The sequence below is a fragment of the Natator depressus genome, chromosome 1 (genome assembly GCF_965152275.1).
Source record: "Natator depressus isolate rNatDep1 chromosome 1, rNatDep2.hap1, whole genome shotgun sequence".
Classification (NCBI taxonomy): Eukaryota; Metazoa; Chordata; order Testudines; family Cheloniidae; genus Natator; species Natator depressus.
The window spans coordinates 146,774,521-146,798,075 of NC_134234.1; the positions used below are offsets into that span (position 1 = coordinate 146,774,521).

Consider the following 23,555-nt stretch of genomic DNA (forward strand, 5'->3'; position numbering starts at 1 on the left):
TCTCAGATATTTATCCATGCAATGGAAAGCTTTAAACTGTTCACTTTAAATAGCACTTTCTCTAAACCTCTGAATGGAGTTATATTTTGCAAGGGTAAGCACTGAGTTCTTTGAACTGGACTCCTTCTGTAGAGGATGATGGTAGTACAGTTTGTCAACAGAGTGTTTAGTGAAATATACCTCAAGTTTAAGTCTGTTGCGTAACATACCTTACTTTCTTGGTTAAATATGGCTAAGAGTAAGTAGAACATGGACATTCAGTTCATCAAGTTGAAGGTTTGCTTTTTATGGCAGAGACATCAAATTCACCAGACAATTTTTTTTGTTTCATTCTCAGCATAAAAGGCAAGAAGTGCCCAGTGACAGAGGCGATGGAAAGGCATTGCATGGTTCACTCTCAGCAGCATGGGTAAGTGAAGTATGACAAGTGGTAATACTTGGCTAGAATCTAATTTTAAAACCTAAGGTACTTTGGTTTGTGTTAATTTAAACTACAGTTAAAAGTGTATGTATGGAAATCTGTAGAGTTTTCAGTCCCCATTCAGAATGCATAACACTGAAAAACAATCTTGGGCTGGTTGCTGACTATAGTCGCATTATTTTTCAAATTCTTTTTTTTTATATATATAAAAGCAGTTTGAGAGAGAGAGAGATCCATGGACAAGCTTTTGCGTTTCTTGGCGGGTCAAAAATATCTCAGGGTGGTGCGCAGGGCACGTTACCAGAGCGTGCGCTCTGTAAAGCTGAACAGTTCTGCCACTAGAAAAGGAGTACTTGTGGCACCTTAGAGACTAACAAATTTATTTGAGCATAAGCTTTCGTGAGCTACAGCTCACTTCATCGGATGCATTCAGTGGAAAATACAGTGGGGAGATTTATATACACAGAGAATACGAAACAATGGGTGTTACCATACACACTGTAACCAGAGTGATCACTTAAGGTGAGCTATTACCAGCAGGAGAGCAGGGAGGAAAAAAACCTTTTGTAGTGATAATCAAGGTGGGCCTTTTCCAGCAGTTGACAAGAACATCTAAGGAACAGTAGGGGGTGGGGCAGGATAAACATGGGGAAATAGTTTTACTTTGTGTAATGACACATCCACTCCCAGTCTCTATTCAAGCCTAAGTTAATTGTATCCAATTTGCAAATTAATTCCAATTCAGCAGTCTCTTGTTGGAGTCTGTTTTTGAAGTTTTTTTGTTGAAGTATTGCCACTTTTAGGTCTGTAATCGAGTGACCAGAGAGATTGAAGTGTTCTCCGACTGGTTTTTGATTGTTATAAATCTTGACATCTGATTTGTGTCCATTTATTCTTTTACATGGACACTGTCTAGTTTGACCAATGTACTTGGCAGAGGGGCATTGCTGGCACATATCACATTGGTAGATGTGCAGGTGAATGAGCCTCTGATAGTGTGGCTGATGTGACTAGGCCCTATGATGGTGTCCCCTGAATAGATATGTGGACACAGTTGGCAACGGGCTTTGTTGCAAGGATAGGTTCCTGGGTTAGTGGTTCTGTTGTGTGGTGTGTGGTTGCTGGCGAGTATTTGCTTCAGGTTGGGGGGCTGTCTGTAAGCAAGGACTGGCCTGTCTTCCAAGATCTGTGAGAGTGATAGGTCGTCCTTCAGGATAGGTTGTAGATCCTTGATGATGCGTTGGAGAGGTTTCAGTTGGGGGCTGAAGGTGATGGCTAGTGGCGTTCTGTTATTTTCTTTGTAGGGCCTGTCCTGCAGTAGGTGACTTCTGGGTACTCTTCTGGCTCTGTCAATCTGTTTCTTCACTTCAGCAGCAGGTGGGTATTGTAGTTGTAAGAATGCTTGATAGAGATCTTGTAGGTGTTTGTCTCTGTCTGAGGGGTTGGAGCAAATGCGGTTGTATCGTAGAGCTTGGCTGTAGACAATGGATCGTGTGGTGTAGTCTGGGTAAAAGCTGGAGGCATGTAGGTAGGAATAGCGGTCAGTAGGTTTCTGGTATAGGGTGGTGTTTATGTGACCATCACTTATTAGCACCGTAATGTCCAGGAAGTGGATCTCTTGTGTGGACTGGTCCAGGCTGAGGTTGATGGCGGGATGGAAATTGTTGAAATCATGGTGGAATTCCTCAAGGGCTTCTTTTCCATTGGTCCAGATGATGAAGATGTCATCAATGTAGCGCAAGTAGAGTAGGGGCATTAGGGGACGAGAGCTGAGGAAGTGTTGTTCTAAATCAGCCATAAAAATGTTGGCATACTGTGGGGCCATGCGGGTACCCATAGCAGTGCCACTGATTTGAAGGTATACATTGTCTCCAAATGTGAAATAGTTATGGGTGAGGACAAAGTCACAAAGTTCAGCCACCAGGTTTGCCGTGACATTATCGGGGATACTGTTCCTGACGGCTTGTAGTCCATCTTTGTGTGGAATGTTGGTGTAGAGGGATGGTGTTTTCAGGAAGATCACCGATGGATTGTAGTTTCCTCAGAAAGTCAGTGGTGTCCCAAAGATAACTGGGAGTGCTGGTAGCGTAGGGCCTGAAGAGGGAGTCTACATAGCCAGACAATCCTGCTGTCAGGGTGCCAATACCTCTATGTTCTCTATGTATATAAATCTCCCCACTGTATTTTCCACTGAATGTATCCGATGAAGTGAGCTATAGCTCACAAAAGCTTATGCTCAAATAAATTTGTTAGTCTCTAAGGTGCCACAAATACCCCTTTTCTTTTTGCGAATACTGTCTAACACAGCTGCTACTCTGAAACCAGTTCTGCCACTGTAAGTAAGAAGAAAGCAATGCTCTTGATCTGTCAAGAGATGCTGAAGTGGATTAATTAAAATTCTATAAAGAAGAATGGATCATCTTTAATATTTTTCTTTAGTTTTCTTTATATAAGACATTCCAGAGTAAAGAAAGCGTGCTTTTTTCAGTTTGCGGGAATGGATCCTGATTGGTCAATCCAAATAGAATGATTTATAATGAACTAAATATAGAGATCCCTTTTTAAAAATTGCCAATTTTAAGATAAACAAAAAAGTACAAAACAATCATTGTATTTCTGTGTTTTAAGAAAGTTTTAGAAAACTTCAGACCCTCTTGAGGTCAACAGTTTTAATATGTAAACATGGGAACTTGTTTTAAAGAGCACACAAACAAAAAAAGCTTAAAATAACCCAGATTTAACAGGACTAAAGATAAAACAAGTGAAACATTAGAAGAATACCTATTATACAATACTATACACTGTAAAGGATTATCTCTACTATGTAATGCCATTAGCAGTCATATTATACAAAGTGGTAACTTTACACTGACCACTGCTAGCTGTTTGATGTGTTTTCTTTATGGGTAAATATCACTGGCTCACCATCAACATTGTAAAAATAAAACACTTATCCTTTCAGGTCAATACTGCATACCACCTGTCCTTTACATTTGTGGGCACTTGTGACACTAATTTAAATGGATGGGTAGATATCACTTATAATTCTAAGTTACTGAACTCTGAATACTAGAAGGACTTGATCTTGAGAATCACTAGTCAGTATAATAAAATATCAGAAGCAAAAGAAAGTTTTTAATAAAAACTACCCAGTGCAGAAGTTTAGATGTTGGCAGATGGAAATCTTTTTTCAAAATAAGTGTATATCGTAAAGAGCTAATTTTACATCAGCAATAAGATGTACAGCTAGACTAAATTGCATAGTTTAAGTTATCTACTTTGCACATATTTCTACATGCTAGATAAACTTTGTATAATGGAAGGTTAATGAGCAAAAATGTCTAGATTCTCTCTCACATTGACTGGCTATGCATAGAGGGGGAGGAATTATGTCAATGAGAAATCTGAAAGTTAATTAAAAGAGAACCAGTCACAGCAAGAGAGTCAGTACCTGTTGGCAAATGTGTTCCCATTGAGCATTGAGTTCTTTTAGTTCTGTCTGTATTCTGGAAGCAAATTCGGGCTCTGCCTCATTCTTCATTTTCTTCCCAACCTCATTAATACTGTTCAAACTGGGCTGGATTGTCTGGATATCATTTACTAAGGCCTAAAGGAATAGTAGAAGGTTTATGAAAACAACACATGCAGATACTGTTACAGATATGCCATTTCTATAAAACTGTCCAATAAAGTAAGTGCATAAAATATTCTGCTACTATGTGTGTGTTTGGTCCAGATCCCTGTTGAAATGACCACAATTAATAGACAATATTATGCAAAATACAGAGTAGAGGGAAGAACAGTCTTAAAATGAGTTTATAGGATTAGCTTTTCTATGCAAGATAAAAAAGAATTAATAACATTTATACAGAATTATAATATGGCATAATGTTTAAGAGGCATGGGGCTCAATTCTTCAGTATTATTCGGTGTTTTTGCATCACTCTGGTGCTACAAATGGTTTGTAAAGCCATCTTCCTTGACTATCACAGGAATTATCCCTCTGTGGGTGGCTGTATGCTACCCATCTTACATCCTCGTGGGGAGGCTTGAGTGATACTCTGGCAATTCCCAGCTGCTGGATCTGCCCATGGGGGTATAGTCATTTGGATGCAAATTCGATCAGCCCAAGGCTGTTGTAATTTGCACAAGAGACCAGCTCAGCCTCTAACCAGCTCTAATTCAGATTTCACTGAAATCAATGGAAGTTTTATATTATCACTTGATAGGATTTGTAGTGGCATATCATAAAATGGCATAAAGTTACTTTTTCCATCCCTATCTGTTTCTGCATGAAGCAGAGCCGAGCCTCAATAGAGAAGTGGGACTAAGGTTCCTTCTCCCAAAACTGTACAAACTAAATTGAACAAAGCATAAAGTACAACAAAAGTAAAGTGAAAGAAAGGATTATGTTTAAAGCAAATAAAAACGGAGTCATGTAGAGGAATCAAATCATATACTGATTATTTTCAATCATGAGCTCTGGTAGGATAAGTGAGGAATAGACTGCATAGGAAAGAAAGTCAATAGTGACAACAAGGCAAAGGAAATAGGTTTTGAGGAGGCCTTTGAAGAAAGAAAACAAGGATGTTTTGTCTTTTTAAGAAGGGCAGTGAGCCAAGTGAAGGGAGCAGTATGAAAACAGGCATGAAGGCAAAAGTAGAAAGAAAGAAAGAAAGAAAGAAAGAAAGAAAGAAAGAAAGAAAGAAAGAAAGAAAGAAAGAAAGAAAGAAAGAAAGAAAGGGAAAAGGTTAGAACAGCAAAGGTAGTGAGTTGAGCATGACAGGAGACTCAGCAGAAACTTAAATGCCAGAATGAGCAGATTGAACTTTATGGAGAAAGAGACAAAAAGCCAGAAAAGAGACATTGGGGGGGGGGGGGGAAGACACACAATCATAACAGAAGAAGAAAAAGGTAATTTCAGCTGCTAAATATTGGATAGCTTAAAGAAGGGAGACTTGAGAAGGGATCATCATATGAACGAAGGCTTTTGAAGTGGGAGTGAAGAACAGAAATAGAAGAGGAAGGAACAGACTGCAGAAATGTTATAAAGTGAGAAGTGACAAGATTTGGTCTGAGTCTGAATATTTAACCAAAGATCACTAAGAATGCCAGGGAGGACAACAAAGCTTCTCACATGATGGATATGGTGAGGAGAAGAAAAGTTTGGACAATGATGAGAATTTCAGTTTTTTAATGAAGTGTTTGACTTCCGAAGGAGTTATTTTTATACACTTGCTACAAATTTAGGCCCATAAACTCCAGTGGAATTACACTGAATTTACAGCAGTCTAAGAGATACAAATCTGGCTCTCAACTTTGTGTCTCCTGCTTCCATGAAATGAGAAACTACCACAAAATGGCAACAAGAAAAAAAAGTAAATGATATCTTGGGGGCAACGTATGCTCTCACCGTATTATGATTATTATTTATTTTATTTACAGTAGCACTCATTCAAGTGCCAGGTACTTTTTCAAATACTTAAGAAGGGAGCTCCAAGGAGCTCACAATGTTTCAAACTTTCTGGTTTTGTCCAGCCTGGACATACCACAAGGATACAGTATTACAGCATCCATGTTACTCCTTTTGTACATTCAACTTCCTCTTTTTTTTCAGTATTTCCTTCAAAGCCAGGACATTCAGTTTCATATACATTGCATAAACAAAATCAATAGCGATTCAGTTTTAAATGTATTTCTAGGTAGGCAAAGTTTGGGTCGATTCTTCTTCTAAACACTCACCCAGCCACACACACAAAAAATCCAGTACACAAGGACTACTTACTGTACACTGTTCAAGCTGTTTTTCCAGTGCTTCTGAGTCACCGAGGGCAGGCCACTCTTCCTTCAGAAAAGCATCCACTTCAGCCATCCATTTCTTCAGGGTTTTAGTGTCATTCTGTTTGTTAAAAACAACAATCTATGGTATGCTACAAGCACTGACTGATGATAATAGAATTCGTCATGGCACTATCACTAAACTTCAGCACAAAATAATTCTAAAATTAGGAAGAGGTCACAGCACTTTGAGCAATGCAAACAAGCAAATACATTGGGGGCGGGGGTTGCCTTTCACCATTTGGCCTGCATTTTGATCATTTTAGTCTTAGCATTTCTTGTTTTCAGGAATAAACAGGTTGGATTTTGTTTCTCTTATTTGTTAATGGTAAGAATACAAAAACCCTTTCCCTCATCCTCTTTTGAAAACAGCAATACGAAGAATGAGAATACCACCTTCCACTTATATATCACCACTTCTAAGGGTCTCCAACTATTTAAAATTGTCCTTTAATTGCAGTTCACCATCACTTTAAGTTTTCTTAAACACAATTACTGAAAAAAAGACCATCTTATTTCACTAACTGAGAGGCCACAATGTAGAAAAACTGCCCCTGAAAAATACAGATGGAGTACTATGTTTACTCCAAGGTTACCTGCAGCGGAGATCGATACAGAGCAGGTCTACACTGCATCTGGAACCATGCTTCCCAGAATGAGTAGACAGACATGCACTAGCTCTGCTCAAGCTAGGTCACTAAAAAAAGTAGTGTAGCCGGAGTAGTATGGGTGGCAGTTTGGGCTACCCACCTGAGTACAAACTGGCCCAGATCCCCTGGGTACATACTTAGGCAGCTATTCCGACCCACCATCTATGCTACCCCGGTAACATTACTATTTTTAGCATGCTAGTTCAAGCAGAGTTAGCATGTGTCTGACTACTTGCAAAGGGAGGCACACTCCTAGCTTCAGTGTAGACACACTCTAAGTGGGTTTCTGAATGTCACACAATGAATCCATTCCAGAGCTAGGAATAGAGTCTAGGAATCCTGATTCCCAATCCCCTGATCCAACCACTAGGCCACATTTGAACCCCAATTCTAAGACCACATCCTTTAATCAACACTAGCAACTGGGAAAACAGCTGAATATAAAATTCTATCAAAAAACCCCACAAGGGGGCTGGCCTAGCAACCTTATGGCAGCATCACACGGAGAATTCAAGTCCAGCTCTGAGCTCTCAGAATGCAATTACTTTTTTGACTCCCTTCAACAAATACTTGAATCAGTGCTGATGAGCTCTGAAGAGAGCCACATCCAGCCTTCTTTAACCATGGAGAGGTTAAAGTGCTGCAATGCTTAGCCTTTGGGGGTCAGAGAGAAGCTTATGTTATCCCTTTATTAAAGGCTAATGTGTCAGCTAAGGAGGAGCAGCATCATCATCAAGTTATACAAATGATGAGCTGCTGAATTAACACTCAAATAGTATCACTTTTTTCTTCATAGTATTGCTTTACCAACATCTGTAAAATGCACATTCAGCATTATACACAATAATTAATTATTATATTTTTAAGCAGACAGTTCTCATTTAAATAATATTGTGCCCCAAATTTGTTCAAATCACACTCAAATATACATATCGGATAACCCATGAAGAAAATGCTCCAGCTCATTTTTATAGCACCAGGCTACTTTGCAAAATCAATTGAATCAATAAAAATGAATGATATAAAAGCAATGAATACCAAAATTACCAAAAGAGCGAATAAAGTGATTTCTTCTGGACTTTTGTTGTCAAGGAGTAAAAGTAATCCAGAATCATATTTTATTATGAGATTTCAGTATTTTAACATGCATGTATAAACATTTTTCACTAAAGAGAAAAATACCAATTTGAAGATTTCCTTTTGTTAACTAAGGATACAGATATTACTCTTCAAAAACTGTGAAGATCAAATAAATGGATCACATTCTGAAATGAATATGTGTTTTATCTGCTATCAGTAGTGATTTGAACATATACCTCTACGATACATTCCATTAGGAAGCAATAGCCAAGAGGCTACCTAAACTAACTAAACACTCAAAGTATATTAGAGGGATATACAAGCAATCAGTTTTATATGAATCGTACACTTGTTGCGCAGTGATCCTAGTAATACGGTGAAGGCTAACATAGCAGTAGCCATTATGCGCTCAGAAATAGTGCACATTATATTGTCAAAACTAAGTGTTTTACTGAGAGATGTAATGCTATTTAAGACACCGAGGTTTGTCTTTTTGAAAGAGGCAATGGTATCTTCCTAAACTTCTACATGGAAAGCCAGCGGTTATGAATAAAAAGCCAATTTAAATTTCTTAAGGAAAGGATAGTACCTTAAACTGCGTACTTCCCAATATTTCATTATATTAGCAATGAACACAAACCCAAGTCTTGCTATGACAGCCAACTTTATTATTTTCAGACTCAAAGTGCTTCCAATTAAACCAAATTTAGGATTGTTGGGGTCTTCTGGAGAAGATTAGTTCTTAAATTGCTATGTTGTTGATTACCTATTTATGATGATATTTTTTTATGGTCAACTCTCCCCTATGGTCAAACAGAATCAGATGAATGCATGCTTTGTTATTTTGCTACTGGGTTTTTCTTTGCAGAAACAGGGATACAAGACCAACCATGACCCTGATAACAGAACATTTATTCCTGACCAGATGACTGTACTGGATTAAATAGGAAACAGTGGTCTGAACTCACTCAAAAAAATCCTATTTTGCTATATTCCATAACACAAAAGCAACAATCAAATTCTACTTGAAACAAACCAAGGACAGGGACTGAAATATTCATACATTGTAAATGGAGCACTGTATGTAACAACTCACATTGTGCTGGTCAGCCTTGAAACAGGCTTCATGGTTACTTTAATTCCCTTGTCTTTTATGAGTACGCAAGTGATCGTTTACATGGAAGGAGGGTAGAATAAAAATGTAAAGATACTTCCTGCAGAATACTTTCGGAATTTTGGTGCCTGGTTAATCAGAATCAGTTTGAAAACTGTGCTTTAGGATTATATACAAATGGAACAGAAATATATTCAAAATTGAGACATGAATGACATATTATAATATTTGTATGTCCAGGTTTCCCCTGGTCTTGTTGTTCATTTGGTGAGCACCAACAGTGCATCAGATGACTTGCCAACGAATGTCTACATAAAATCTCTGCCATGAGGAAAACAATCTAGGGCTCTACTCCTGCAAATTTGTATATAAATAGTTTTACCTATGTGCCTAGTACACTGGGGTCCTGATCCTTGATTAGTGACCTGCAGTAGTTGTTACCACAATAGAAGTAACAGTGATAACAATGACAATGAAAGTAATCCATTGAAATCAAGAAGGTTAGAGTTGCATGGAAAAGTGTTTGAAGGATTACAGCGTTGGGGGCCTGACTTTATTCTCGCTGAAATCAATAGGAGTTTTGTCATTGGTTTCGACACAAGCAAATACAGGCAAAAGGTAAGAATTCTGGGTGAAATCCTGGACTCACTGAAGTCAATACCAAAGCTTCCACTGATTTCAGTGGGGTGAGGATTTCACTCTTACAATAATCTATCAAATGGATCATCATTGCGTCAGTCAATCAACAACTTAGTACCTGCCAAAGGTTTAGAACTTTTAAATTTCCTTTATTCTGATTCAAATATCCAGTGCAATACAAGAATCTCACACATGGATTGACCTGAGACTCCTCCCTTCTATCTTGTTTTACTTCAAGAATTAACTTTTACAGAAATATATAAAAATGCATGCATCTATAAACATTTAATGTCACAGGACACTAGAAGATGTGTGTGTGTGTGTGTGTGTGTGTGTGTGTGTGTGTGTGTGTGTGTGTGTGTGTGTGTGTGTGTGTGTGTGTGTGTGTGTGTGTGTGAGTGTGTGAGAGAGAGAGAGAGAGAGAGAGAGAGAGAGAACCCTACTAACCTGAAACTGCTGGAGCTTAGTCATCAGGTCCTCAAGTTTTTGGCAACAGTCTACCAGCTGAGCTGATAACTTCTTCCAGCAACTAACGATCCCCTCAATTTCAGATCGATATTTCTGGCTGACTTCTGCAGGGGCTTTCCTGGACATCTCTTCCACAGTTGTGCTGAGATAGTTTAGACCATTTTGTTGCTCCTGTAGAGAGCTTTGCAAAGCCTGTGACATGAAAAATTAACATTATATTCATTCACTTGGAACATACTGAGCTATTTTGAACACTTTTCCCCCCAGTAGTAGTCAAATATTATTGAGCAAATGACTGAAATTATTAGAAGAATTGTTCAAAGAAAAGAATTACACACTTTACCATGACCTAAGTAAAATTTTAATCTTATTCAGAAAACAGCTGATTAGAAATACATTCAATTCCTAATTTTAACGGTATAAATACTTGCATAATTAAATTCATTGAGACATTGTATACTCCATTAAATAATGTATTATGTCCCCAATGATTACTATACACTTATCTTCAGAATCAAGGATTGATCAGTACATTGATCAATATATTGATCAGCATGGAGAACAGATATTTTCTGCTTTACATTTCTATATTTTCATTGGCAGCTGCATCCAGTAAAATGTTCTTTAGCCATCGGATAATAAAATAATACTAAAAGTCCACATGCAGAGAAGCTTTATGCCCACTGGCAAAGCTCATCCCACATTTGTCTCTGCTTGGAAATTTAACAGGAGTTGCAGATTGGGATGGAGAGAAGTAAATGTTCTGTATTTTTCATAACACTAGTTTCTAATGCATACATGAAAACATTCATTACAATGAGCTGAATGCCTGCTTAAGTGCTGTAAATATCTCTGAGAACATTTTGTTTCCATGGGGAAATGCAAAAGCTATTCCCCTAAGGTGTTCAGTACCTTAAGTATTTGTTTCAACTGGCAAATACCAACCGTGGTGCTTTTTCAATAACATTCAGAATCCTTTTTGAGATCAGTAAGTAGCCCCTCCCCCCAACCATAGCTGTTGGGCTAAATCCTCAGCTGCTGTAAACACTCATACCTCCATTGGCTTCAATGGAGTTATGATGGTTTAAGCCAGCAGAAGTTCCTTCCTCTTGTGTTTTTCAATCAGAAGACTTTTCCACAGTCCATACACTTACCTTTAGCTCCCTGAGTCTCTGCTCCATGATCTCATATTCAGTGACAATAACCTGAGGTATGGAGAGTTTGTTTTCTGACTGCTGGATCCACAAAAGGATAGTGTTCATTGTCTCCTTATAGTGTGCAGGAGGCAAACTGTCAAAATCTAAACCAAATGCAGAGAGAAAAAGGAGAAGAAATTTAAAATGTTTCATTCTCTCTTAACTGAATTGTATGTGATTGTCAGGATATTGAGAAGTCCTAGGTAAAATCTTGGCCCTCTTGAAGTTGCAGTTTTGCAACTGACTTCAATGGGCCCAGAATTTCACCACTAGATCTTTTCAAAAATGTACCCAAAAGAAGTACAGGAGGACAAAATGCTTTGAATAATTTACGCATTCATCCTTACATTTATTATTTACTGCTGGTTTTGTTGTTGTATTTTTTACTTAATGTGTTTTGGCTCTTTAGTTTCAGAGTGGGATGGTACTGGTAGTTACAGCACAATATACCTAAACACTGCTATTTTTGATACCAGACAGACCGACCACTGTATCTTCTCTTGTTTGGACCTCCATTCTGCTTTTAGAACTGCTGTAGGAAGTGGCATCACCATTTTATGGCTCATGTTAGTGTGTCTAGCATATCTGTTAAGGTAAAATGTTCTACTTAGGACAGCTGTTAAAAGCTTATAACATTAGCATAAAAGAGAAATTCAAGCTGAATTTTATTGGACTGTGCCCATTAAACTGACATTACAGAGGTCTTAAATAGACAACATCTGGCATAGACACGAGCATCTCATAAGTAGAGTTGCTCCCTTCTGCCCTCCACCATAGCTTGCACTGCAGTCACTGAAAAATCACACACAGATTTAATGGCCACTTGAAAATAAAATATTTTTCAATTTCTGCCACACCATATTAACAAACTAAAAATGCCACAAAACTATTGTACCTCTATTATATCTACAGTGTGCATATCTTCTAAAAGATATTTTAGAAAGAAAGAATGTTTCATAGTCACAAAATGCAGAACTGATAAAGTTTGTACTTACATAAGGTTTTCAGTGCCATCTTGATTACATTCTAATAAAACAGTGAATGCAATTTGACCAAGATTTTGAGACATAATCAGTGATTCTGAGTGCCTCAACTTTGCGGTGCTTGGCTTGTGATTGCTTAAAGGTACTTAATTTTCAGAAAGTGCTGAGCACCCACCCTCTGAAAACCATATGCCTGTAAGCTCTCTCTAGTTGGGCACCCACAAATTGATGCACCTAAAATCACCTTTTGCTTTTAAAAAACTTGGCCATCATGACCGGTGATAATGGATTTGTGAGAAAAAGTGTTTGCTGTTGTGAGGGGTTTAAGATAGCCCTGGGAGAGGGCTGGGGCAGGGGAAGAGCTGGGCTGATTGGCAGAGCAGCTGCAGCTGGGGGCCATGCCCCAAACAGACCCAGCAGGCCTTATATAAGCCAGGAGCAGAAGAGTACTCTCTCTCTCACTTTTGAGAGGGAGGGACCTGGCTGCAGGGACCTAAGCAGAGTACCTAGATTGGAGCCGGGCTGGGGAAGGGCCTGAGGAGCTGGGGTACTCCAGCCAGGAAAGCCCCAGGCTGCAGCCTAGCATTAGGCTCAACAGGTACTGAGGTTGCAGGGGACAGCCCAAGATTAGACAGAGGCAGCAGGTCCAAACCCAAGCTTGCCTGTGATGAATGGCTCATACTGCAGTCTGCCCCAGGGTGTGGGGGCTAGCTGGTGACTGGCAGGAGTCTACGAGTGAGGTGAGGTAGGGATAGTGGGTGGGGGGTTCCCCTGGGAGGGGGAGACCCAGAATTGTGGGGTATTGCCAGGGGCAGCCCCCAGTGAAAGGGGCACTGGGGTCCTGGGAGGGGTATGGGAGCCAGCAGTAAGGTGAGACACGGCCTGAAGAGGGCACTCCAGAGGCTGGTGAGCTAATTCCCTGAGACAACCAGCAGGAGGCACCGCCGGTGAGTCTGCGTCCGGTTACAGAGGGACAAGTGTTGCTTTCTTGTAGTGTACTTTCTCCATCCAAAATTCCAGTCTCCCCTAACATCTGATCTGGAAAGGGAATTCTTCCTGCTTTTCGCCAGTCAGAACAGACTGTTCATTAAATTAATCTTTTCAAATCGGATTTCCTTCATTACATTTATATTATCTCTGACTCGTCATATACCAACAATTCTGTGAGGACAGAACATTTAAACATACTGCTCCAAAAGTAAAGGGCACACTTACATTATATACTGCTCACATGAGGAAAGGAAATATAAAATTCTCAAGTCTTATTTTTATTAGAAAAGTTAAACATAGTTCAGTATCTCAGCCTAAAGTCATCTTTGACTCTTGTAAATAATGACTTTCTTAGAGGCTCCACATCTTGTAAGTGGAAACAACAAGCTTTAGGCTATATCCACTTTACACACCACTGGTGACGGCATGTAGGGTATGCCGCAGTGAAAAGCAGGCTGCATCCATACTGCTGTATGTAGCTACACCCGTCAGTAAAAGACTCCAGACGTGAGGCAGCACCGGGGAAAGGCTTCAGCAGTCCCCACTTGCAGAGTCTTTCATTGTGCGGAGGAAAGGGTCGGGAAGGAGCTTGAAAACTCCCCTGATGGGCCCATCCCCCTCTCCTGGAGTCTTTCCCTGCAGAAGCAGGAGGGCTCCAGTAATGGGACACTATATAGTGCTAAAAACAGCAGTGTAAATGGGGAGGCAGGGCTTGGACGAGTATGACCCTAATATCCTCCCGAAGCCAGCTGGCACATTGTTGTCATGTTACATGCCACCTTTTGGGTATATAATACATCACTGGAAAACTAATTACTCACTGATCATTAATATTCTTGCTGCTGTATGTATGTTAAACCCATAAAGGACTTCATAGATAAGTGCTGGAAATGTGTTCTGAAAAATGCATTTGGCAAGCAATGCCAAAGCCATGCCTGTTTCAGACAAAGGAATGCAATTCCATTTGCTTGAATGTGTCTCTGATGTAAGTTGGGCAAGGTGAGACCAAAGAAAAGCACATTTATATGCAAGGTCAACAAAGCCATCAGGAAGGCAAGTGGGGAAAGATGACCACCTAATCTTGATGGAGGATAGAGACTGCACCCACAGGAAACCTTCCTGCCTCTTGAAGCAGAGTCAATGAATTTTCAGAAGATCTAAACAGAGAGAAAAAGCCATTTTGGTATCCTTCATTGAGGCGACAAAGGAACCAAATACCTTGAGCACTATGAAGGGTCCTGGCCAGAAAGTCTGGTTAACGATGTTGGAAAATAAACTTGGTGAGAAACGCTTCTTTGCACAAGGGTACTGTTAGTGCAATGTGTACAGTTTGTTGCAGGTATATATAGGAATACTGCTGGAACAGATCTCAGAACTGGATGCAAACATATTAGCATTGTTGTTAGAACAGGATCTACAAAAGCTTTTATTTTGAAAACGCTGCCAGAAATAATTTAAAAGTCATACAAACATAGCTAGCAGTTTTCTGCATTTTAAATTAATTATGATTCCTACTATTCAGAGAGCTAAATAAAAATTCATGCAGGATCAAAAAGATACCAATTTGAACTAGCCAGTGGCAGACTGATTTAAATATGAAATATTGCTTTTAAAAAGCCACTTGTCATTTCACTGGAACAACGTAAATTCTGTTTCACTTTTTACACACAACTCTCAGCTACACCATATATTTTTGCAATAGTTTCCACTGTTAGAATAAATATATTTTTCAGTATTACATTATATCTCAGTATTTCAGGAATAATTTTCCTTTTATAAACGTTCTTGTTTTTCACATGTGACCCCTACTGTTAGACATTTTTTTTATTTCTGCCTAGAAGGAATAACTACTATTATTATTTGGTACAGTTATCAAAGGTGACTGACCATTTTGAGGCTCTCTGCAAGGGTACTACTGCAGAGAATTATTTGGAAGAGCCATCTGAGGGAAGGGATCAGAAGGAGACCTCATCGACCAGAAGGCATAAGATGCATTGTCCTAGGGATGGGGGGTTCCACGACCACCACTCCCAAGAGGAGGAGACAGGTGGTGGTGATCGGGGACTTCCTCCTAAGAGGGGCAGAGTCATCCATCTGCTGACCAGACCGAGAGACTTGAGAAGTATGCTGCTTGCCTGGAGCTAGAATTCAGGATGTGACTGAGTGTTTGCTATGACTGATCAAGCCCTCAGACCGCTACCCCTTCCTACTTCTCCATGTGGACATCAATGATTCTGCCAAGAATGACCCTGAGTGGGTCACTGCAGACTATGTGGCCCTGGGAAGAAGGATAAAGGAGTTTGAGGTGCAAGTCATGTTTTCATCTATCCTCCCTGTTGAAGGAAAAGGCCCAGGTATGGACCGTCAAATTGTGGAGGTGAATGTGTGGTTATGCAGGTGGTGTCAGAGAGAGGGCTTGTTCCCTCTCTCTGACACCATGGGATGTCCTTCCAGGAAGAAGGATTGCTAGGTGGATCTTCCCTCTCTTCGTTAGGAAGAGATGAGAGTACCTTCACAGGTAGGTTTGCTAATCTAGTGAGGAGATTAAACTAGGTTTGCCGGAGTATGGTGACCTAAATCCTGAGGTAAGTGGGATACTGGGAGGAAACACAAGGAGGAAGGTGCAACAGTGGGGGCCTCCTGATTCATACCGAGAAAGCAGGGCAATCGGCTAGTTATCTTAGGTGCATGTACATGAATGCAAGAAACCTGGGAAACAAGCAGGAAGAATTGAAAGTCCTGGCACAGTCAAAGAACTATGACTGGATTGGAATAACAGAGACTTGGTGGGGTAGCTCACATGAATGGAGCACTGTTATGGATGGGTATAAACTGTTCAGAAAGGACAGGCAGGGGAGGAAAGGTGGAGGAGTTGCACTATATATAAGAGCGGTATCATTGCTCAGAGCTCCAGTCTGAAACTGGAGAAAAGCCTGTTGAGAGACGTTGGGTTAAGTTTAGAAGTGAGAGCAACAAAGGTGATGTTGTGGTGGGCATGTGCTATGGACAACAGGACCAGGAGGATGAGGTAGATGAGGCTTTCTTCGGACAATTAACTGAAGTTTCCAGAACAAAGGCCCTGGGATCTAATGGGGGACTTCAATCACCCTGACATCTGCTGGGAGAGCAATAAAGCAGTGCACAGACAATCCAGGAAGTTTTTGGAGAGTGTTGGGGACAACTTCCTGGTGCAGCTACTGGAAGGAATCAACCAGGGGCCGTTCTCTTCTTGACCTGCTGCTTACAAACAGGGAAAAATTAGCAGGGGAAGTAGAAGTGGGTGGCAACCTGGGCAGCAGTGACCATGAGATGGTTGAGTTCAGGATCCTCACAAAAGGAAGAAAAAGTAGCAAAATATGGACCCTGGAATTCAGAAAAGCAGACTTTGACTCCCTTAGGGAACTGATGGGCAGGATCCCCTGGGAGGCTAATATGAGGGGGAAAGGAGTCCAGGAAAGCTGGCTGTATTTTAAAGAAGCCTTATTGAGGGCACAGGAACAAACCATCCCAATGTGCAGAAAGAATAGCAAATATGGCAGGCGACCAGCTTGGCTTAACAGTGAAATCTTCGGTGATCTTAAACACAAAAAGAAAGCTTACAAGAAGTGGAAACTTGGTCAGATGACTGGGGAGGAGTATAAAAATATTGCTCGAGCATGCAGGGATGTAATCAGGAAGGCCAAAAAACAACTGAAGTTGCAGCTAGCAAGGGATGTGAAGGGTAACAAGAAGGGTTTCTACAGGAATATTAGCAAGAAGAAAAAGGTTAGGGGAAGTGGGACTCTTAATGAATGGGGGAGGCAGCCTAGGGACAGATGTGGAAAAAGCTGAAGTACTCTATGCTTTTTTTGCCTTGGTCTTCACAGACAAGGTCAGCTCCCACACTGCTGTCCTGGGCAACACAGTATGGGGAGGAGGTGAGCAGTCCTCAGTGGTGAAAGAACAGGTTAAGGATTGTTTAGAAAAGCTGGACGTGCACAAGTCCATGGGTCCAGATCTAATGCATCCAAGGGTGCTGAGGGAGTTGGCTGACGTGATTGCAGATCCATTGGCCATTATCTTTGAAAACTCGTGGCAATCCGGGGAGGTCCCGGACGATTGGAAAAAGGCAAATATAATACCCATCTTTAAAAAAAGGGAAGGAGGAGAATCCGGGGAACTCCAGACCAATCAGCCTCACCTCAGTACCAGGAAAAATCATGGAACAGGTCCTCAAGGAAACCCTGATCACCTTCCTCTCCTCTAAGTGCTTCAAAATGAACAGTCAGCATGGATTCACCAAGGGCAAGACATGCCTGACCAATCTGATCACCTTCTATGATGAAATAACTGGCTCTGTGGATATGGGGAAAGCAGCAGATGTGATATATCTTGACTTTAGCAAAGCTTTTGATACGGTCTTCCACAGTATTCTTGACAGCAAGTTAAAGTATGGATTGGATGGACTACAAGGTGGATAGAAAGCTGGCTAGATCATCAGGCTCAACTGGTAGTGAACAATGGCTAGATGTCTAGTTGCCAGTCAATATCAAATGGAGTGCCCCAGGGGTCGGTCCTGGGGCCGGTTTTGATCAACATCTTTATTAATGATCTAGATGATAGGATAGATTGCACCCTCAGCAAGTTTCCAGATGACACTAAGCTGTGGGGAGAAGTAGATACACTGGAGGGTAGGGATAGGATACAGAGTGACCTAGACAAATTGGAGGATTGGGCCAAAAGAAATCTGAGGGTCAACAAGGACACGTGCAGAGTCCTGAACTTAGGACGGAAGTATCCCATGCACTGCTACAGGCTGGGAACCGACATTTTTCCTGTTGGATCAAATTGGCAGGGATTCACAGGCTTTTTCCACCTTTTCTTGCAGCCTGGAGGAAGCAAAGTTTAAGTTAAAAGAATGAAGAGTAGGAATTTTAATGCTAGGAGGATTCTAGGAAGATTAGTCCATTGTAACTTGCAGCTGGAGGCCCAGGCAGATAACGGCTACAGAACCAGATTCCTGAGGCGAATGAGAGCTGGGACATGGCTGGAGGACCTTTTGCCTGTAAGGAGAAGAGCAGACCTGAAGACTTCAGACTGAGGTCCCTCTGAGTACCCTCTAACCCTTCTCACAAATGACAGGGTATGAGGATTCAGAAGTGAGCTGAGTCCTAGGGGTTCAGCCAGGGGTGGGGCAAACTTTTTGGCCTGAGGGCCACAGCGGGGTTCTGAAACTGTATGGAGGGCCAGATAGGGAAGGCTGTGCCTCCCCACCCCAATCTGCCCCCTCCCACTTTCCACCCCCTGACTGCCCCCCTCAGAACTCCCTAACCATCCCCTATGCAACCCCCCCCCGCTCCCTGTCCCCTGACCCTATCCACACCCCCACCCCCTGACAGGCCTCCTGGGACTCCCACTCCTATCCAACTGCCCCCTGTCCCCTGACTGCCTGCCACAGGACCCACTGCTCCTTATCCAACCCCGCTCCCCGCCCTCTTACCATGTCGCTCAGAGAACCAGGACTGGCAGCCACGCCACCCAGCTGGAGCCAGCCATGCCACTGCTTTGCCCAGCAAGAGCTCACAGCCCCATCACCCAGAGCGCTTGCAGCACAGCGAGCTGAGGCTGTGGGGGACAGCAGGAGAGGGGCTGGGGCTAGACTCCCCAGCTGGGAGCTCAAGGGCCGGGCAGGACAGTCCCATGGGCCAGATGTGGCCTGTGGGCCATAGTTTGCCCACCTCTGGGTTAGGCAGAGCCTCCACCCAAAGTTATTATATACTGTGAATGCTGTAAGGTCAAACTGGACTCAATTAAATGCCAAGTTTCTCAAAGAGCGGGTGCAGATAGTGCCCCTCCCCATTGTTAAGATAATAAAGTTCTGGCCTGATTAACTCCATCACTGTGCCTGTTTTTCATTCACCTATGTGTCCTGAGCAGATTACCCTTAATTTTAATAGGAAATTTGGTTTATTTGAAGGCAATGACTGAATATAACCTCTAGACATACAAATGTTGACAAAATTTCCCTTTGAGAAATACCTAAAACCTTTTAAGTTGAAGAAAAGCTTTATCCCTTTCTAAAGAAAGGGAACAATCTCTGCAAACCCAGATTTTGGGCCTGAAGTTTTAAAAATAGTAACACCTCATTTATACAAAGCCTTATCACATGCCACCTACAGCAGACTTGATCTAGGACTTTATATTGACCAAAAATGTATACAGTGATATTTTACTGTGATTTCTTAAATTCCTGAGAAATATTATATCTACATCTTTACTTTGTGGCAAAGCAAGGATAGATGGTCCTTTTGGTAAAGATATGGGACAAGGATTTGGGTAATCAATTCCAAGTTTTGCCACAGATTTCCTGTGTGAGCATGGGGAAAATCAGTTGGGGTCCCAATTCATCAAAGCAGTCAGTGGCAATGAGGGTTGTGAAAATACCAAGAGAGAGGACAAGAGTGAGCTTAGGCTAAGAAATTCATTAAGACAAATATCAATCTATTTATTTTTAGCATGTAGAAAAATACTGCAACATTTGAAAACAGCTCTTCTCCCTCTCCTCCTGCCCCCAGATACTTATTGAACAGATTTCTTTTCCACCACCTGAAATTAAGTAGCAGAGATTTTATTCCAGTCTCAGACAGGCCAGCGTACATTCTCCATACACACACCCTACCTACACTTTCCCCCTATAATCAAGGTAAATTCACTATTCATCAGCTCATTGTTACAGTAGAAGACAGGCAGCAAATTTGAATCAATGGAATCATTTCAGCTGATACAATTGTTTCCTGCAATGAACGAACTAGCTTGAATCTCAGAAATCTGAACTAAAAAAAGGCATAAAATAGCAACCATGACTGATCACCTAATTTTTTTTTAAATCATACAAACTACCATACTTTTCTCAACTCCTTTCCTAGGAACATACTTTCTTCCTTTCACTTATTTTGTGGTACTTGTCCTTGAAGTTGATCAAAGTCCAACCTTTGAGAAGCTTTTCTGCTTTTCTTCTTCTTCTGATAAGAGCTGTGGGTTTCCCCGTTTTTTCCTCCATGTCATCAGAAACCATCAAAGTGCAACCTTTTAGAATCTTCCATCATATTGTCAGGGAACAGTCAATGCTCTGAAAGTGCTTTAACAATTCCTTTTCTCTGATTTATCTCCATGTTAAAAGAAATGGTACAGACAGGGTTTTACCAGCCTTACAAGAACTAATGAACCAATATAATAAAACAAAATTCAATTGTTTTATTAGATGATATCACATGCATTTCCCCCCCCACCGCCATTTTAATTTATCATTGAGGGAAGGGGAAGGGAGGAGGGGAAGATAAACTGGACATACAGGAAAGGACAATATGTGATAAAGATTAATTCCTTAGACAACTTGTTTCTTTTTTGAAGGGGAAATACTAATATGAGAAAGTATATAGCCTAACAAAAATGAAATTATATCTGTGCTTCTCATTAAAACTCTGTTCAATCACTGATGACATCTTGGGAAGCAGAATTTAAAAAATAAAATATAGAACTAGCCAAAAAAACCCTCCAAAAGCCAATTCAAAGGAATATTTTATATTAATTGAAGAAAAAGAAGTGTTTTCAAAAATAATGCATAGCCTAGATCTGCTTGGGGACTCAAATATAATTTGCATGTGTATGATTCATAAGACAGCACTTTATTTTTAAATACACAACGTTCATTCTGAAAAAAACCTATATTTATCACAGGATTCTGTGTCATTTTGTGCACATTTAATCTCTAAATTACAGAATCTTATGCAAGACTATGTGAAATGCTCAAGGTTTAAAAAGTTCTTTAACTAAAGAAAAACATGAAAGAAGGAAAACCAAAATGTTGATCTTATTGTGGTGACTGTGTTTTGCATAGTCTTGGCATGAGACTGCCAAGTGGCATGAGATCCTGAGATTGCCAGTGGCATGAACTCTTGGATACAGCAGTTGTTGAAGTTACTGGATTCACACGGGCTACCAGGGAAAATAGTGAAATATCCTGAAAAAGGATATGGTGGGAGGCGGGGGTTGGGAGAAAAAAAGCAAATCAGCTCAAAATGATTAAGTGAAAACATTCAAAAAATTTCTTTTGGGAAGGATAGAAAGAAGAAAGGGTAACATGCCAGCTGCTAAAATTAACTATATAACCCTTCATTTGCAGTTTATCTACCAAAAGTACCATCTCATGGTATGAATGAGCCACTTGCTTATGGGGGGGAAAACAGATTTGAGACTCGCTTTCAGGTTTTCATTTTATCCTTTTTTGGGGGGGTGGGTGGGGGGGTGCATTGCCAAACCAACCATCACATGTGTGTGAGGAGGAGTGTATTTTTTTTTCCGTGCAGTTCTACTTTGAAAATATATCAATGTAGAGCTGATCTATGGCTGAAAAGAGCTATTTTGTGATCTAATCTAAGTATCATTAGTACTCAATAATTCTGTACCCTGAGTACAGACACATCTGTTCAAACAAGCATTCTTACTGCTATTAGCATTGCGGATACAATGTAGCTATGGAGGAATCAACTAGATTCTGTTCTGTCCCATGCATCAGCAACAGAATTTTATATATACTCTGGTTACAAGAATCTCAGTTGCTACTTGGTGCATCTCACCAGATTTTTTCCTAGGCTCTTTTGTATGGTATGGATTCGTTGAAGATACTATGGAATTTAGCTGGGTCCTTGAGTTTACAGGTACAGGTCATGTTCTTCTCACTTGGATGACTACATTTTAATCTTAGTTTGGTGGAGATAGTGGTATGTGCAGGGTAAGGATTTTTTTCTTAACATTTCCCTGGTTAACAAGTGTAAGTAATCCGGAAAGAAACTAGTTTAACTTTCAAATTTCAGGCTGGGTTTTCGGGGTGGGCACTTTTCTGAGCCACAAATCACTTTGTCAGTGCAGGTCACCTTCTGCTATGCCACCCCAGAGAGCAGCTCCCCTCAATATGAGGAACAACTGACACATTTCTCACTGAAGACCATCTGTAGATATGATGCCCTGTTTAGACAACAATATACTGAGACCAGGTTGGAAAAAACATCTTGCCCCATCAAAGAATTCAGCAGTCACAGAGCAAGACATTCAGGAAGCACTGGAAAGAATCGCGTAGGACATGTGATTCAGATCTATGCCAATCATGGCTGATGAAAGACATGAGGGAGTACTTTAGCTCTCCTGTAGATAGAATTGGTCAACCAACTTAGATTAAGGGAAGCTGTTAACCATCCTAAAAGCATTAAATAGTTGGACTATTCCCAAGACACCTCCTCTCTTGACTAAACAGATCTTGTACATCTGAAGATAAGCAGATCTCACTGTCGAACCGCTCCTTCTTGAGCAAGATAGTAATGAAACTAGCTACGAATTACCCTCCACATAAACCAGTATCCTGGACAAATATCCAAGGGGTAATTACGTTACACATATCCAAACGCTCCCTGCAATGTCAGGTGGATATGATATTCTTCTCAACTCTTGGGTCTAAATCTTTGCATACGGTGGCGCTTTACTTTTTCTAAATACCAGTGCTCTAAGATGACACATTTAATTGTAAAGAATAATTAACAAAAACCTACAAAGTTTGAACATTTTAGAAATCCACTTAAATCTTTCCGGACAGTCTCATGAAAAAAAAATCATAGAAGGTTACACTTCTTTCCTACACGAACAACAGAACAGATTTTGAAGAAATTATAGGTAGGGGAAAGCTAATCTAAAGAGGAATTCAGTTGTTTGAACATGAAATAAATATTGCTTTACATAGCTTACTGATAACAAATTCACTGAACCCAGTACATAGGGAGTAAATTGCTCATAGTGCTTTAAAAAAAGCAACAGAACATGGGGAGGAATATCTCCTAAAATGAGACACCCCCCCCAAAAAAAAACCCACCTGGAAAATAAAGATTTTTGCTTCCTTCAAAACATAGTGGTCCTCAGCCACCAAAAGACAAAGGAATTTAACAAAACCTAATGTTGAATCACACAATGCCTTATTTATCACATTTGGGATACTAATCAAATAAAGTGAAGACACAAGCGCTGCTGCTGCTAGGACTACCAAAAGCTATTCACAACTCAGAAAATTTAATCTACAAAAGAAATTTAACCAGAAAGAACTTATACAAACAAGAGGTGTAAATATCCAATCTTCCAGTGAAATGCAGGCAT

At 40.5% G+C, this 23,555-nt stretch overlaps 1 protein-coding gene across 6 annotated transcripts in view; it reads right to left on the reverse strand.

Annotated features, from left to right (window-relative positions):
• Positions 1-23,555, reverse strand: part of DMD (dystrophin) — a 1,886,383-nt gene that overhangs the window by 1,168,900 nt on the left and 693,928 nt on the right. For all 6 annotated transcript variants that reach the window (XM_074968560.1, XM_074968534.1, XM_074968525.1 and 3 more), the window contains 4 exons: positions 11,365-11,510; positions 10,190-10,402; positions 6,207-6,320; positions 3,873-4,028 (listed from right to left, as the gene is read on the reverse strand). In XM_074968560.1, the coding sequence (XP_074824661.1) occupies positions 3,873-4,028; positions 6,207-6,320; positions 10,190-10,402; positions 11,365-11,510 (629 nt within the window). The remainder of the gene's footprint in view (positions 1-3,872; positions 4,029-6,206; positions 6,321-10,189; positions 10,403-11,364; positions 11,511-23,555) is intronic.